At 43.0% G+C, this 16,206-nt stretch overlaps 1 protein-coding gene across 3 annotated transcripts in view; it reads right to left on the bottom strand.

The window, feature by feature from the left end:
- Nucleotides 1-1,890: 1,890 nt before the first annotated feature.
- dysf (dysferlin, limb girdle muscular dystrophy 2B (autosomal recessive)) overlaps nucleotides 1,891-16,206 on the bottom strand; it is a 65,425-nt gene continuing 51,109 nt past the window's right edge. For all 3 annotated transcript variants that reach the window (XM_029281045.2, XM_065950368.1, XM_065950369.1), the window contains 9 exons: nucleotides 15,574-15,713; nucleotides 15,373-15,461; nucleotides 15,199-15,294; nucleotides 14,971-15,112; nucleotides 10,588-10,687; nucleotides 7,643-7,815; nucleotides 6,955-7,064; nucleotides 6,725-6,872; nucleotides 1,891-6,107 (listed from right to left, as the gene is read on the bottom strand). In XM_029281045.2, coding sequence (XP_029136878.2) covers nucleotides 6,051-6,107; nucleotides 6,725-6,872; nucleotides 6,955-7,064; nucleotides 7,643-7,815; nucleotides 10,588-10,687; nucleotides 14,971-15,112; nucleotides 15,199-15,294; nucleotides 15,373-15,461; nucleotides 15,574-15,713 — 1,055 coding nt within the window. In that variant the 3' untranslated portion in view covers nucleotides 1,891-6,050. The remainder of the gene's footprint in view (nucleotides 6,108-6,724; nucleotides 6,873-6,954; nucleotides 7,065-7,642; nucleotides 7,816-10,587; nucleotides 10,688-14,970; nucleotides 15,113-15,198; nucleotides 15,295-15,372; nucleotides 15,462-15,573; nucleotides 15,714-16,206) is intronic.

Genomic DNA, 16,206 nt, shown 5'->3' with positions numbered 1-16,206 from the left:
CCCTGAAGCCTTTTTCCATCACATCTGGTGAATGAGACACAGTTTGACCTCCACATGTTTCGAGGTTCCCCGGAAAAACACACACACTCCAAGAATGCACCGATGAACGTATGTTAGCTGTAAACAAAATATTTGCAGAGAAACTGCGTTTATTTCATCAGTGAGTAAGAGAAACATAGCCGAGAGGTGAGGATGGGAAGACAAAATAAGTGAGGAGAAGGGTTGTTGATGATGATGTCTATGTGATGAAGGGTCAAGGGTCAAGGAGAATGGTGAGGAAGAAGAACAAAAGAGAAATTAAAGGAATTGGAGCTAATGATTTTATACCCACCAATATCTCAAGATCATGTTACTTGCCACCTAAAAAAAAACATTCAAAACCTCAAATGAATCTTTTTCAGCTTCCCTTGTCTTCCGTGTCTTTAACCTTAGAGCATGCCAATAGTCAAAGCACAAAACAAAAATGCACTTTTAATTTTGAATTCTCATGTTGAAATCTCAGGAAAAAGCAATAACCTACACTTTTACTTTTTATAAAATATAAATGGATTTCTACAACATTAGAAAAATAAAGGATCCCTAATATCAATCCCTGTGGAACGCCAGATTGTTACAAAATACTGCTGTACTGATAAATGTTACCCTATTTAAAAATACAAATATTCATTCACTTTTTTGGACTTTCTAGCTCTAAATTAATTACTTTTTTTTTTTTTTTTGCTCAATGTTCGAATCAGCAGCTTCACAGATCCGAAAAAATGGTTCAATTTCAATGAGAAAGAAATCAGAGTGGGACATTTGCAGCTGCAGTGTGAACAAAGCCAAAGAACACAAAACGTGTGACATAGGAAGAGATAAGGAGTGAAACTACTGGAGGAGTTTCAAATAGAGGGAGGTCAGAGCAGGGTGAGGAGGAGAAGACGTGTGTTTGGAGAGGGGGAAGGAAGAGGAGGAAGACAGTGAAGGTCAAAGAAAATGAGAGGGAGCTGGAGGACCACACACACACTCTCTGTGGTCAGAGGTTCACCTGCAGTTCACGTTGACCGTAACAACACCCCTGAGAAAGAGAGGAGAAGGGGGGAATGAAAGAGCAAAAAAGTGAAGGGAAAAAGTGAGAGATTAGGGGATGGGAGAGATGCGGTATCAGGAGAGAAGGATGAGTGGAAGGAGGAGATGGAGGGAGGAAAAGAGGGAGAGGTGGGAAGGCAAAGTAATAATTTAGGGCTGTTGGAGCTCAGGAGAGGAATCGGTCAAATTAAAGTTTTCAGTTTGACTTCTGCAGACGCAGCAGGTTCGCATCAAGGTCAGTGAATGAAGTACACGTATGCTGGACTTTAATTTGATCTTTTCCTTTGATAATAAATCTTTAAATAAAAGTGTTATAATGTATGTTTATGTCCTGATTTTACCGATACTGGTTTCCCATTGAGTTTTTAAGTCAAACTGTTTCACATGGTAGCAAGGACTTAAGGGATAAAGTTTGTCTAAGTCATGCCTTGAAGGTTTGTTTCTAGTCATACCAGTTTTATCCTGTTTAAAGCTCCTGTGAGGAGTTTTTACCTGGTTATGAAACAGATCAGCGCTTGTCGTGGAAACGGGAGCATTGGCTATAGTGGTAGGAAACGGCGCTGTAGTGGACAGTGCTGACAGACCACGGCGAGAGCTGACTGTGGAAATTGGCAGTAACAGCACACTGGAGAAGCGAAAATATTGGGGCCTGAGGCAAAAAAAAGTTCACAGGGAGCCCCTAAACCCAGCATTCATCGCCATTATGTTACAAGTAATCCATCAGTAAAATTATAAGACATACTGCTTTGCCCACAGGGGGTGCCAAAATCGGTTCCTCACAGGTACCTACACTTCTTATCATGAGAAGACAAAAACACCACACATCAGAAATGCAGTTTTATTGATAATACTGACCCATAATGCAGTGCACACAGTATTGCTCTTTGATATGAAGAAACAAGTTTAGAATACATTCAGTCTGTATCTTCCACAAAAACAATATCATCTATACTCCCAGTCATGATCAAAAAAAAAACATTCACAGAACAAGGGTGGATTTTGAACCAGTTCCACTGAAACAGAGTCCGAACTTTTTTCCAGTCACTGCAGTTTTTTTTGGCATCTTGAGTTTATTACAGTCAGCAACAGGAGGATACTTTTGTTTAAAGCCGAAGCACAGTGCAGGATAATCCCAGAGAGCAAACCTTTTTACAATTTTACACACATAAACCAGCGTTGAAGTTGTCCATTTTTTAGATCCCGTAAAGCAGTGGAAGCCCACCCTTACTTGTATCTAAGAAAAGCTGGGACCCCCATGAATCCAATCAGAAAATAAAATCACATGGGGCTGATAAAAATGAAAACCAATTTTAATTGGATTCGAACCCAGGCAGCACGCTTCAAGGACAACAGCCTCTGTACATAGGATGCACAAACTAACCACTAGGCCACTGGAGCCCCAACGCAGGATTACTTCTTGACCAATTGCACCCACTTCCTGAAGTTTCTCCTGCTTTATAAGTGAATAAAGCCGAGAGAGGCAGGCTAGCTCTTGACCAACGTTTACAGTCTGTATACGAAGCTAAGCTAACTAGCGTCTGGCTAAAGGCATGTTATGTTTACTGACCGGACTAATAATAGGGAAACAAAGTGCTAAGTTAAAGCTAATACATCTGCAGTATGAAGGCATCTAAGGCTTTTTTTGGGAACAATAAAACAAGAACTGAAACATTCATTGACGGTAGGATTGTCTTGTGTCAGTGTGGCCAGTGTGTTTACATCAGCAGGATGGTTAAAGCTCTTTCAAATACATACAACTATTTCAGATACTAACGCAACATATACTACTGATAATAACACAACAAATAATGTATTTTCTAAATCTGTATACACTTTCAAAAAAATGGTGATATAGTGGCAATAATCCTGAAATAAATCCAAACCATTTCACCATTTTTAAAATATATTTACAATTTGCATGAAGGCCATGGCTACAATGTTAGCATCTTATGCTATCAGGTATGTCCACTTTATTAGTCGTCTGACTAAAAACTAAGGTACAATTTAACTAGGACAATAAGTTTGTCCTGCCGTATTTTCCATCGTCTTTTCCTTCAGTGCATTATACATATTTCCTGATCAAGCTGAACCATTGTCGAGTCATACTGCCACATATTGGAGGTTTTAAGTATGACATAAAAAAAATTAATGCACCCTAGTAAGAGGAGTTTTCTTCCTTTTCATTCTCGGAAATTTTAAACAGCAGTTTTAATTCATATTCTGTTACAGGTGAGAAGGAGGTCTCCAAGCAGGGGCGTGTCCACACTTTTTTTGAGTGGGGTGGCCCAATGGAGGGCACTGACAATGAATATGGCTATAGTTTAAGGTTTATTTAGGGTTGGCACCTGGGGTGGCCAATTTCAAGGGGGGCCAATGCTGGACCAAGCATCCAAGCAAAAATACGTTGGGATTACTTTGGAGAAACAAGGCTACACTTCACTGGAATAAAAAAACGTAAAAATGCAACGTTTTTATGGGTACAAGGAGACAAATGTTGTCATCTGAAAGTGAGTAACTTCCCCTTCTTCTTAACACGTTTTTAAAACTCCAAAGGAGCTACATCACTGGGGCTAAACCCTCTCTGACCTGGCAGGATTGCAGGTTGCCAAAACACCGTCCAATAAATTACCAGCCTCTGAGTCCATGAAACTTTTGTGTTAACAAGGCCTGGGTGGTAAATATAATCGGCTGGTGTGAACTCAAAACTCGACTCAAAACGGGACAAAGTCATAATTTCCACTGTGGTGCGACGCAAAGCAATTGAACTGAACATGTGAACGCACCGGACAGCAAACTTACAAACTCATGTCTTTAGACTTCAGAGGAAAAAAAGACGATGCTGACATTAGAGTTCAGTATTCATATCGCTCTCTTCTTTTTTTCATCATTTTTTCCGGTTTAGTTTTTGTTTTCTGTCTCAGTCAGCACGAGCTACACAAAGATCAAAAGACCCGAACATACACAATGGTGACCCCACAAACACATAATGTACATCAGGAAATCCTGAAGAATCTGCGTAAACAACTCCCTCTCCTTTTACCTTTCCTGGTCTGACCTTAACACACTTTTTAACAAATGTCTGCACAAATCTTCTCAAACACACACAAACACACACAGAAAAGGAGAACGCACAGGCTAGCATACATGACTCCAGTTTGTTAGGCACAGTGTGTGTGTGTGTGTGGGTCCTTATCGGCGAACATCGATCTCTCTAAAAACACACTTTGCACTAATAAAGCTCAACATCAACACGAGCAAATCCTCGACTTAACCCGCTGAACCCTGAGAGAGTGCTGAAAGACTGAGGAGCTGGGGGAGAAGGGGGGGGGGGGGGGGGGGGGGGGGGATCATGAGGCGGAGGAGAATGAAGGGGAAAAGAAAGACTACGAGGAGAACAGGAGGAATATAAGTTAGGATGGAGATATACTTTTTCTTTTAGTCCAATGTGTACGTGCACGACTGACTGCGTCTTGAATGTATTTGACCGAATGCATTAGGTGTGATACTGGAGGATACCACTAGAGGGCACACTAGAGAGCTCAGGCCGTATGAAACTACACAATACGAGAATTCAAACTTAGCTGTGACACTAGTAAAAATTAAACTCTTTGGATACCATCACGACCAAAACAGAAGTCCTATGAAGCCAACATTGAGTCATTTTCTTGTTATTTACTTTTTTTTAAAAGTTGCACAAATATGTTGGCAATGTTTCGCTTTTGGTTTCAAATAAAGAAAGGGACAAGATGCAGCATTCATGTGCATGCAAATGTGTAGTCAAAGGGAAGTATATCTCAAAGCTAAAGGGGAAAAACTAAGGATGAAAACAATTATATGCAGGAGGATGTAAAGAACAGAGTGAAGGGGAGGGATGGAGAAAGAAGTAAATCAGGAAAGATGGAGGAAGAGGAGGAAGAAAGAGGGGAGGGAAAAAGTAGGAAGAAAATAATTTAGCTGGGTCAAGGCGGAGAAATAAGAGGAACGGGTGGAAGGAAAGAAGAGAGGGAGCAAAAAAGAGGAAGAAGAAAAGTGAAGAGCTAGGTGAGAGGAGGGAAGGAGACTGCGGAGAAAAGGAGGAAAGACGGTGGCAAAGTCAAGTGAAGGAGAGGAAAGGAGGAAGGAGAAGAGAAGGAGGTACATACAGGAAAGGACAAAAGTGGAGGAGCTGAGGCTCAGGAGGAAGAGAAGAAGAAGAAGCTCAACAGAAAGAATATCTGAGCCGTGTAACAATCAATCCTGTCTGAAAACATACAGCTAAGACGTCTGATTGCACTTGAACGCAGCACAGCATGATTGTTAACAGTAAAAGGAAAATCAAAGAGAGCAGACTCGTGCTTTTTTTAAATTCCTTTTCACAGAGTTTTTTTAAAGCGATAAAGTTTTGTAAAGCGCTCCCTCACCGCTGCCTGACCCGCTGCAGACACAGCAGGAGGTAAAGAGATCAGACGACAACATCACAACCTTTGATTCCGCGCTTCCCGCTTGTTCCAACATGGCGGCGGCGGGCGTTTATTATCCTCCCTTCTTCTCTGCATGAGGGCGGACGAGATGGAGAGAGGGATGAAAGAGGTGACGCAGGGATGACGACGAGGCGGGCGACAACCTGCTGGGATCTGATGGTGAGTTCATGTACGCGTTCGCTACGGTAAAAACAGGAGTTTGTGATGAGTGGAGACGCACAGATCTGACGGGGAAAGGCACAAAATGGACACAACACACAAATTTGAGGCGTTTGTGAACCTCGGGCGCCAAAGCAAGTAGACTTATCTTCACACACACAGTCTGAGGGAGGTCACAAGTTCACCGCTGCGGCAGAGCACTCTGAACGACCTCAGCGGCGTGACGTAAATCATAAAAAAAAAAAAAGACTTAAAGGGAGAGTATCGGTTAAATTTCGCCTTGTTTGATTGGTAGAACTCGACGTCATTTGTCTTTTTTTTCAGCTTCTTTTTGGCTTCTTTTTTTCCCCGTTTCCTCCATCATCACTCGGATGCCTTCGCTGGTCCGAATGGTCCGACCATTTTCATGGCTGCGTAGTTCTGTAAGGGTAGAAGAAAGAAAACGTCAGAAAATAAAAGAAGACATAACCAAACATTTTATTCCTCTTATATAACATGCTTATATAACGAACATGCATTTTTTCTTTTTTCTTAATCCTTCTTCTCTGACTTTTGTTTTAAGACTGATATTGTACTTTCAAAATGATCAGGCAAAACCTTTTCCACTTGTCCAAATCAAAACCTTGCCAATTTTTTTACTTTATTTATTTTGTCATTTTCATTTAACTTTAAGTTTTACACATTTTAGTCCGCCTTGCACTGATTTTGCTGCTCCTGTTTTGTTTTTCATGTTACTGCTCTATGTGCCTTTGAAATGCACCTCAAATAAAATGAAGTTATTTGAATTTGAAATGTCTTTCTCTGATTTTTAAAGCTTCCAGCAATACGATAAACTATAAAATTAATTACTAAAATGTTCATGTAAAATTCCTCTAAAGGCCAAAAATATGCAAACAATAGAAATGTTAGAAATCTGAGTTAACATTTAATTGTGGAAGCAAAAAAATTAGTAAGTCAATTTTAATCTTTCCCTCCGTCCACACACTGTGGCAGTTTCAAACACACACATACATGCACACAAAAAGACAAAAACTTGCCGGGAAGGAGTAGAGGAAGACGCCGAGGAAGAGGAAGATGAAGAAGAGGATGATGAAGAGGATGATGAACCACTTGAACCTCCTCCACAGGATGAACCGGAGGGTTTTATAAGGAGAGGAGAACCACAGGAAGGAAGTGTCCGGACGTCTGGGAGGACAGAGGAGGGTAAGGAACCGTGTATTTTATGTATATGTGTGTGTGTCTGTGTGTGTTTGTTTGTATGACTTACTGGGGCTCCTCCAGGTGAGGGTTCATGTTGGGTTCGTCTCTGCCGTTTCCCGCCGGCCTCTCCTCGTTCTCCTGCTCCGTCACGATCTCCAGAGACATCTCCACTTTGCCCTGAAACACATCAAGAAGAAATCAAATATGAGCAAGAAGTTTGTTGACAACTGTTAAATTACAGTTTCTTATCTTACTGGTTTTATGTAGCCTCAACATAAAAGTCTATTTCTAGTCAGTCAGTCGTCTCTCATTGTCACACTTAACTTTTTGTTGTATAATCCTTTATTGAAGATTAAAGGAGCAATGTATGTAAATGACCCCTCGTGTTTAAGATGGGTACTGCAGTCCAAATCCCCCCCCCCCCCCCCCTCTCTAGAGTCCATGCTCACTCAGGTCACCATGTGGTGGACTCTGAAGCTTCAGTGTTTATCCAGCTCTGCATGGGTCTGTAAACCTTTCTGTGTTCTAACCTCTCTCCATTTTTCAAAAGCATCTCCAATATTGATCCTAGTTTGAGCACGTTTCTGCTCGTGGAGCTTATTAGAAACATGCAGAGGCTTTTTAGGTCGGGTACAATCACTTCTATCTGAACCACTTCTCTTGCCTACTTCTATCATGGGGGAATTTAACACTTCAAATTAGAGCAGATTTAGAATGTATCTGTTTGTGTGTAAAGCATGTTTGTGTTTCCTCACAGCGATGATCTTCTCTCCATTCTGCTCACACATGCAGGGCCACCATCCTTTGACTGTCTTTTGTTCAAACAGAGAAACCAGCTTGTCCGTCGGCTGATCCAGCAGCTGCAAGGTGCATTTCTCTGGCGACTTGGCTGGACGCAGCATGTGGTTCAGGTCCATCACCAGGTGACCTGGAGACACATTAAGAGAACATTTACACACTGCAGGGTCATCGGATAAGAAACATGCATTTGTCAGCCACTAAAGTGTAAAGCTTACTGTAAAAAACAGTTTCTGTATTGAGGTTGAGGCAATGAGGTTGCGCACCTCAAAGGCAGGGAGGAAGGAGCAGCTGTCTACATCATTTAAGAAATCTCCAACCTTCCTGATCAGCGCCTTGGGAGCCCCAACCATAAGCTCAGTTTTAGTGTTGTTTAGCTCAAGAAATTGATTGACATCCAGGGTTTGATGTCATTCAGGCAGTTGACCAGGCATGGAAATTAAGACTGTGTTGGAGGATGATGTGACTGAAGGGGAGTATGTAAATGATGAAGAAGAGGGGTCCAAGCATGGAGCCTTGAGGCACACCATGATGGCTGGGACTGAGGGGGAGCGGGAGTCGCCAATTGCGAAGGACTGATTTCTGTTTGGGGGTGGGGGCAGGTCACTGAAGTGGGAAGGGGCCTGGTTGTTGAGGGTCTTTGAAAGTAAAGAGAAGGACTTTGAGTTGTATTTGTTGGAGAACTGGGAGCCAGTGGAGGATCTGGAGGACAGGGGTGATAATGGTCGCCGGAGTGGATCTGTGTAAGTAAATATTCAGCAAAGTTTTGGATGGATGGAAGTTTATTGAGGACTTTGGATGATGAACTATGTAGAAGGATGTTGGGGTAGTCAAATCTGGGTGAGATGAATGTGTGGATTAGGGGGATGGGCAGTAGAGAAGTAACAGGTTGAGACTGAATACTGTACAGAGAGGCCACATTAGGCTAAAAGAGGGTTTTATTGTAGGTTGTTAAATATTAGTCTTCAGTTACGTTTGGGAAACCTAAGTAAAGCAGCATTATGGATAATCCTGCTGTGAAGTTTGGTGGGTTAAACATTGATCTTTGTTGACATTCAGTATGGACGGGTTGTGTATCAGTGAGAGCCTAAATGTCCACATGAAGTGTTTTTCCAGAGTTTTCCTCAGTCTGACAGTGTGATGGAAGAAAAAAACGGCTCGTGTCTGACCCAGGAACATTAACAGTCAGCGGTCCGAGCTGACGAGCTGAAGACAGGCAGGAATGGAAGAAATGCTTTGAGGCGGCCACTCGCCCGCCGACTGCACGAGGCGAGAGAAACCCTCGAGGTGAGGGAAAAAAACGCCGCGGCCGAGCGAGATGGTGACAGACAGGAACGGATCAGAGTCTGGATTCCTCATCTTCCTCCTCCTGCTCTCACACCGCAAGCTGCAAGCCTGCAGACGGTCACCCTCCCGTCATTGGCGAGGAAAGAGAAGATGAAATGAGGCAGGAGGGGAGAGAAAGAGGAGAGGCGCGGCGCGGTGAGTTATTTCAGGGGATGAGGCCGGCTGGGGCAGCGTCAGGGGTGAAGGAGAGGCAGAATTTTGACAGCTTGAGCTCAGGAGAAGAAAAAATATAACGGAGCCCTTCCTCTCTCTGAAATGTGCCAACACAGCGGAAATGAAAGAGCGTTAATTCTAAAGATAAATGTTATCGCAGTAGTTTGTCTCGACGCACATCGCACATGTGGTTCTGGATGGATTTACCACCGAAACACAGGCCAAAGTGCAAAGTGAAAAACTGTCTGAGTGTCAGCAACACAGTTGAATTAACTGAATCTCTACACCTAAAGGCTTTTATGTACACCTCTGACTTACTTCAGGAGGTATTAATCTTGGGAAATATGGCTCCATTTCCAGTAAGCCTTTTGTTTCTCCAGTGTAAATTTAGATTGAAGACAGTTCTCTGGGCCTTTTCTGTTGACCTGAACTGTTATTGTAGTAAATTTGATGAAAAGTTTTACATGTTTTTGTTAAAAATTTAACTCGACAGCTCAAATATCTAGTCCAACACGATCCAAAATATCTACTTTTATTGTATTTTTCTGGGAAATACTGTAACCAAACCTGTGAAAATACATTTATTAGCCAATGAAATTATCATTGATGTTGTGAGACATTTTCTAACCCCACCAGAGAAGCTGCATTTCTTACCTTAAGAACTGGTCTACACACAGACGGGTATTTTTTGAAAAAGTAGCATTTTCTGTGCATTTTGGCCTTTAGTACGAAAATTGCGTTTTAGGTCACTGAAAGCGTACATTTTGGAAAACTCATTCCAGAGTGACATTTCCAGAAACTCTGTTTGCAACGTCACACTTCTGCGCAGGTATCTCCTCCATTTGACATCACTGTGCGACGCTGTCATACGCTGCTTACTTGAGATACGCTGGCGCTAACGTTGTTAACTGGAATTTTTACACGCTCACACATAAATACACAGTTACTCTCCCACGAAGTTGACGAGCAGAGACGTCTGAATGGACTACAGAGGTCACTGCTGCTTCAAACAACACTCCAACGACAAAAACCCAGCCGCCAACGTTGGTGGTTTTGGCCGAAACTCGCTCTGACTTGGGTTGGGTTGGTGGGAGAGCTTTAAAAATGAAATGGTCATCGCAGAGAAATGGGGAGAAAACCTTCACATGTCAAGGACATTGACGTTGACTTGGCGTGCTTATGACAGCTGTAACTGTGCACTTGTGTACGGGATTCTTTTTTTTTTTAAACAGAGGAAAACCTCCAAACCCTCCAAAAAATACCAGCTTAGGTTTATGACTACATGTAGTCAGTGCATTGATTTACCAACACTGTCAACATGAAGAAAGTTGACGAATGGAAAACTTTACAAGAGTCTGAAGAGACATATCAGGAAACACACGCTCGGAGCTCAGTGTTTTACCGAGGTAGTCGTCGAAGGAGAACTTGTCGTTGTCCCAGACCTGGATAGTGAGTCGAGGAGCAACTTTAGTCTCGGCTTTATCCAAACTCCAGAAGTTTTCCTGCAGACACACACAGAGGGAAATAAAAAAGGATTATAAAAGAGAAAAAGGTTTGGTTTTGCAGTCTTTCTAGGGGGTCTTAATAACTCCTAAAAAACAGAAACTAGGAAGGACGGTATTCCAAAAATGAGCATGACTTTTCAAAATACAAAAGTTATACCAACGGCAAAAGCCTAAGACGTCAAAGGCGATGTTGTGGTTGGAGATTTAAGCTAAGATGTTTACCTGCGTTTTATACCGTTTCAGTGCCCTCATGTACATTAACAGGCAACCCACTTGGCCCTGAGTATCGCTGCTGCTTTTGAACTGCTTATCTGACTGACTTTAAACTGGTCACTGAGCTCCCTTTGGACATCAGTCAAACACCCACCAAATGCTGAGTCAATCGAGCACTTTAGGGTCTGATACCGTCCTCAAATATGCAGGCAGTGAAAGAGACACAAAAGACAAAAGAGGCTCTTAAGATTGTGTTTTGAGTCTCCTCTCAGTGCAGACTTTTACCACTCTGCAGCTGTGTGTATGTGTGTGTTCGTACACACACATCTATGTAAGTGTAACTGTGTGTGTGTGTGTGTTAGCCCTATTATCACCTCTGGTAGACTCGCACCAGTTTGGCAGACAGTATCTGATCCTGTCTCACCTCTGTGCTAATGCTCTCTCTCTCTTTCTTTCCATTCTCTCACTCGTCCTTTCTATCTTGCTGTCACACTCTCCAGCTGCTGTTGTTGCTAAAAATTCAGCGTTTTTTTTTTTGGGGGGGGGGGGGGGGGTTACACCTGAAATAAAATGGTTCTCCTGGAATTCGTAGCAAATGTCAATACATCTCTGTAACTTTTCTAGAAACACTCGATGAGGGGATTTTCCACAAAACTAGAAGCTACAAGTCAAACTTCACACCGCAGATGCCTGAATTTCCCTTTTTCTGACTTCTGTGGACGTTCATGAGGAAAGTGAGGAGAGAAAGAACCTTTGGAGACACTTTCAAATGTCATTTTTGTTTTTACAGCCTTTTCGCTCTACTTTTTCTTCGTTTTTCTTTTAGTGATATCGAAGTATCTGCTCATGCCCGTTGGATGAATCTTAAGCGTAGTGATTCTTAATCTTGTCTTTTCCTCTTGGGATTGGTCTCATCCATCCTTTTCCCAATATTTTCCACCAAGAGGTCCAGTTTAGTTCAGTTCGGTCCAGTACACGATTATTGGTGTTTCCATTGTCAAAAGTTGAGAATGGTACCATAACAACTGATCCGTAATGTCTTTCTTTGTTGCTACACTTCTATTGGGGTGCCACGTCTACCAAACCGAACCTAAAGGGTGGAGCTATGGTATTTTGGCTTCACTTTGGTACAACAGAAGGAGATGGAGTCTCGTTGTCCATCTTTATGTACACTCAATGATTGGGACTGAGAACAGACCGATGCTTCATGCGCTGCACTGTCCTTTTGATGCACCCGAGACTTTTTCCACAGAAGTCTGGGACTCAGTTTTTTCCCGATCTTCCTCTGAATATTGCTTTCAAAACGTCAGTGATTTTTGGGGGAACAAAAACTCTTTTTACACACTGTCAGGTTTGGCTCGACGACACATCACATTACAACCAAATGACAAACGACTCGTCTCTGTTGTCACCGTTATGACTTCACACTGACTCTCTACATCTGAGTCTAAATCCTCACCATGCTCTCACACTTCATAACAACACACTCAAACAATGACGGTAAACACACTAAACCCTGTGTGTGTGTGTGTGTGTCTGCTAGAGCACGTACACGTCAGTGAGAGTGTTTCTGGCTCACTTTATCCACAAACTCTGTCCAAGCACATTAAGATATCACTCCACAGCTGTCACAAACCGGGGCGTGATTAGACGGGTGTGTGCTTATGTGTGTGTGTGTAACCACTCTTTGTAATATCTAACGACATCAATCAGCTTCCTTTTTGTTGCCAGCGTGCTAAGTAGAGAGTCCTGTTCAGTCCTCTCCTTCATTTCCTCCCTTACTCCCTCCAGCAGCGTTGCTGCTTGGGCCCCCAGGCCAGTACGGGGCCTCCCCAAGGGCTGACAAACCTTATACCACAGCATGGGCTCAAACAGCGAGAGGGTTCCTGGTTCAATTCCCCGTCTGACAGGAGACATGCTCGTTAGGTTAACTGGTGACTCTACAATACCCGTTGGTGTAAAAGTGAGTGTGGCTGGTTGTCTGTCTCTATATGTCAGCCCTCTGATTGGCTGGTGAACAGTCAAGGGTGTAACCACGCCTCTCGCCCAATGACAGCTGGGATCGGCTCCCGCAACCCCTGAACGAGAAACGCGGTATGGAAGATGGATGGATGTTCCGAACTTGCTTTTAAAAATCTTCTGTCTGATCTTGCGAGCTGGTTACGAGTTGGTGTCAAAATAACAAAAAATGGTGAACGCCAAAAAAATGGAATGAAAGTGAAGTGAAAATAATTCCTCAAAAGTTTTCAAAATGATGGTTTCCAAACCCTGAGATGCCTTCTTTTTTTGTACAAAATATGTACGAATACGCCTAAAAAAACACGACTGTCTGAGGATCAAAGTAAGAAGAGAAGTAAAAGCATCATTAAAATAAAAAAGAAATCCGAATTCTGGGCTGGATCCAAACCAATAAAGACAACACGTGCGAGTGTTGATAGAGCTGTTGATCAGTCGCTGCAGTGACTCAGTCATTATATCACCAACCACAAAGTCTTCTGGCTTCATAAACTCCGTATCTGGCCGCTGCTCCGTGCTGGGAGAGAAACTTCTCCACCCGGCAGCAGAAGTTTTATTTTTATTTTTGTTATTTAAAACTCCCTCTCGTCTTCTTCGGCCGCTCGCTGATTGAGGATGCTGCTACGAGGAGTGGGACGCCATCGTAAAACATGTCGGCTGCAGGCGGCTAAAGAGGCTCGCTTTCACGCCAAGGAAAGCAAATGACAGCCGTGTTGTTATTCCAGTTTTCTTCGGCGTGATGTTATTTTATGGTTTCTTCGCATCAGACTGAGGGAAATTAAAAAGTGCACTCCTCTTCCCTGTAAAAACTTCACTTCACTTCTCTTTTTCTTTTTTTTTTTGGTTAATCGCCGCTGTAGATCAGTCTCCCGACGTCTTTATTCTCTCTACTCTCTGACATGATCTGTTCATTTAGAAATCAATATATCAATATTTTACTCCAGGAATAAGAGATGCATGCTAAATGACATTCGGTTTTATATAATAATTATCTGTGTGTTGATTTGAGGGATTGAAGGGTTTGAGTCAAAGACAATGGAGCACATTTTGTGGGGTGCAATGAAGAATGTTTTTAAAGGCAGGGTTGGTCATTTTCCTCCAGATCCACTTTTTAAGATTTTGGTTGAAATTGCCGTTGAAATTAATAACTCATGTGCTCTGAAAAAGGAACAAAGAAAAGCCATCATCTGTAGCAGTTGTAATCCTGTAAAAACTTCCACCAATGTCTGCCACGAGGTACCAATCTGATGAACCAATCAGACGCCTCCCTGTCTCCCTGCTCACTCTCTACACTCAAAGTGCGTCACCGATGACTTTAGGAGTTTATACTGTGAGTTTACTTACCGCTGAATGAGACATGAGATGACGTAGTTTCTACATGATGCAAGCGATGAGCCGAGGTCCGCTTCTGGAGCGACGGCGCTCGTGCATGTAAGTGAGGGGGCGTGGCTTTTGCAGATGGAGCACTGAGGGAATGCTACTGTCAAAAATCATGCTAGTTTTCCAAAATGACCAACCCTGCCTTTAAGGCTCTGTAGTCCCCTAAATATCAGAAAATTAAGTATTTTTAAAAGGGGGACTATTTTTAGCGGTGGATTAATGCAGCTAACATATTGAGGAGCAGGATCATTTATTTGTGTTTGAGATTTAAATTAAGTATAGTGTCTGGGTTTGATGGCACACATGGCAACATATTGTGCTGAAAAAAAATAATATTTACGTTGCAGTTCCTAAATAGGCCATTAGAGGCTGGCTCCCAAAAGGAGTCAATCCCCATAGAGTTCCATGTTGAAGCGTTTAACTTTAAGAGCAGATTTAAACATGCTGAAAAACCGCTTCGGCCCATTTAGGTTATTTTTCTTTTCATTACAATTACAGGGCTGATTTCTGACATAACGAACCCATCGAAGACTTCTCAACACAAATGTCTTGCAAGGCTCAAATTAGCAACCCACCGCACCGGCGCCCGACCCATTAATTGAGAAGCTCTGGCAGCCAGCCTTAGCTCCATGTTGCTGCTGTAGAGTTACTGATCGTGTACGTATCCTCACCTTCCTGTCGACCACACAGAGCTGCTCGGCTGGTAAATAGCGGAACGGGAACAGGAATCTGTAGTTGAAGTTTCCCTCGCCGCCCAGCGAGCGGTAGTGGACGTCCGTCTTCAGCTTGTTGTGTTCGTGTCCGTCGAGCCATCTGACAGAGTTTCAAATTCAAACAAGACACTCAGGTTTCTTTGCTCTGCGTCAAAGCATCAGTCATGACAATCAAACTGCTCGTACCCTTTCACGTAGATGTCGCTCATTTTCTCGCCGGTGATGCTGACATCGTCCAGGATGACATCACTGGTGTTCCAGATGATGCAGCGCAGGAAGAACCTGAACGAGAATATTCATCACTACTTTTGATGATTGATGATTATTTTAATGACACAGGATTATTATCTGTCGTCTTACTTCTTAGCTTTGCGCGGTGTGACGTTGAACGGGGGTCCCGGCGGTCCCAGGGACTTGGGGAACAGGTCCACCCACATCATCAGACGCCCCTGACAGACAGCAAGAACAACCAATCAGAAGGCAGAAATGTAGACAGAAGAAATTCAACATAAAAAATTGCTTAAAAAAGATTTGTTTTAAATCACACAGAGTGTTTGTTACCTGCTCTATTTCCGGCTGCAGAGGGCTGTACAGAGTTCTGGTCTCAACGTGTTCAGGTACTAATCCTATTTTCCTCAAGATGTGCAGCGACAGACGCTCCTTAATGGGACCGAGGTGACGCTTGCAAACATTTTTGTCCTCTGAAAACACACAGAGACACACACCGACAGAGGTTTTATTGAAGGTGAGAAAACGTTTAAATGACTCAAAGCTGAGAGAGTGAAGGATGGAGGAATACTGGGTGGACTGGGAGGAGAATACACAGGATTCATTTATTATTCACACACACACACACACACACACACACACACACACACACACACACACTGTAAACTGCTCATTGATGTCTGCATAACATCTGAGTGAGGAAAATCAATATACCTGTGAGAGGAGAGGAAGAGGAGTGGAGGGTAAGACTTAGGGAGAAGGAAAAGGAGGAGAGGAGAGGAGGAAAGGGGGAGACTTAGGAAAGGAGGAAAGGAGGAGAGGAGGGAAGGGGGAGACTTAGGAGAGGAGGAAAGGAGGAGGGAAGGGGAAGATGTAGGAGAGGAGGAAAGGAGGAGAGGAGGGAAGGGGAAGATGTAGGAGATGAGGAAAAGGAGGAGAGATGGGGAAGACTTAGGAGAGATGGGG

This window comes from Labrus bergylta, chromosome 22 (genome assembly GCF_963930695.1).
Source record: "Labrus bergylta chromosome 22, fLabBer1.1, whole genome shotgun sequence".
NCBI lineage: Eukaryota > Metazoa > Chordata > Actinopteri > Labriformes > Labridae > Labrus > Labrus bergylta.
The sequence above is the reverse complement of the archived record's forward strand: the minus strand, read 5'-3'. Positions and strand labels throughout refer to the sequence as shown.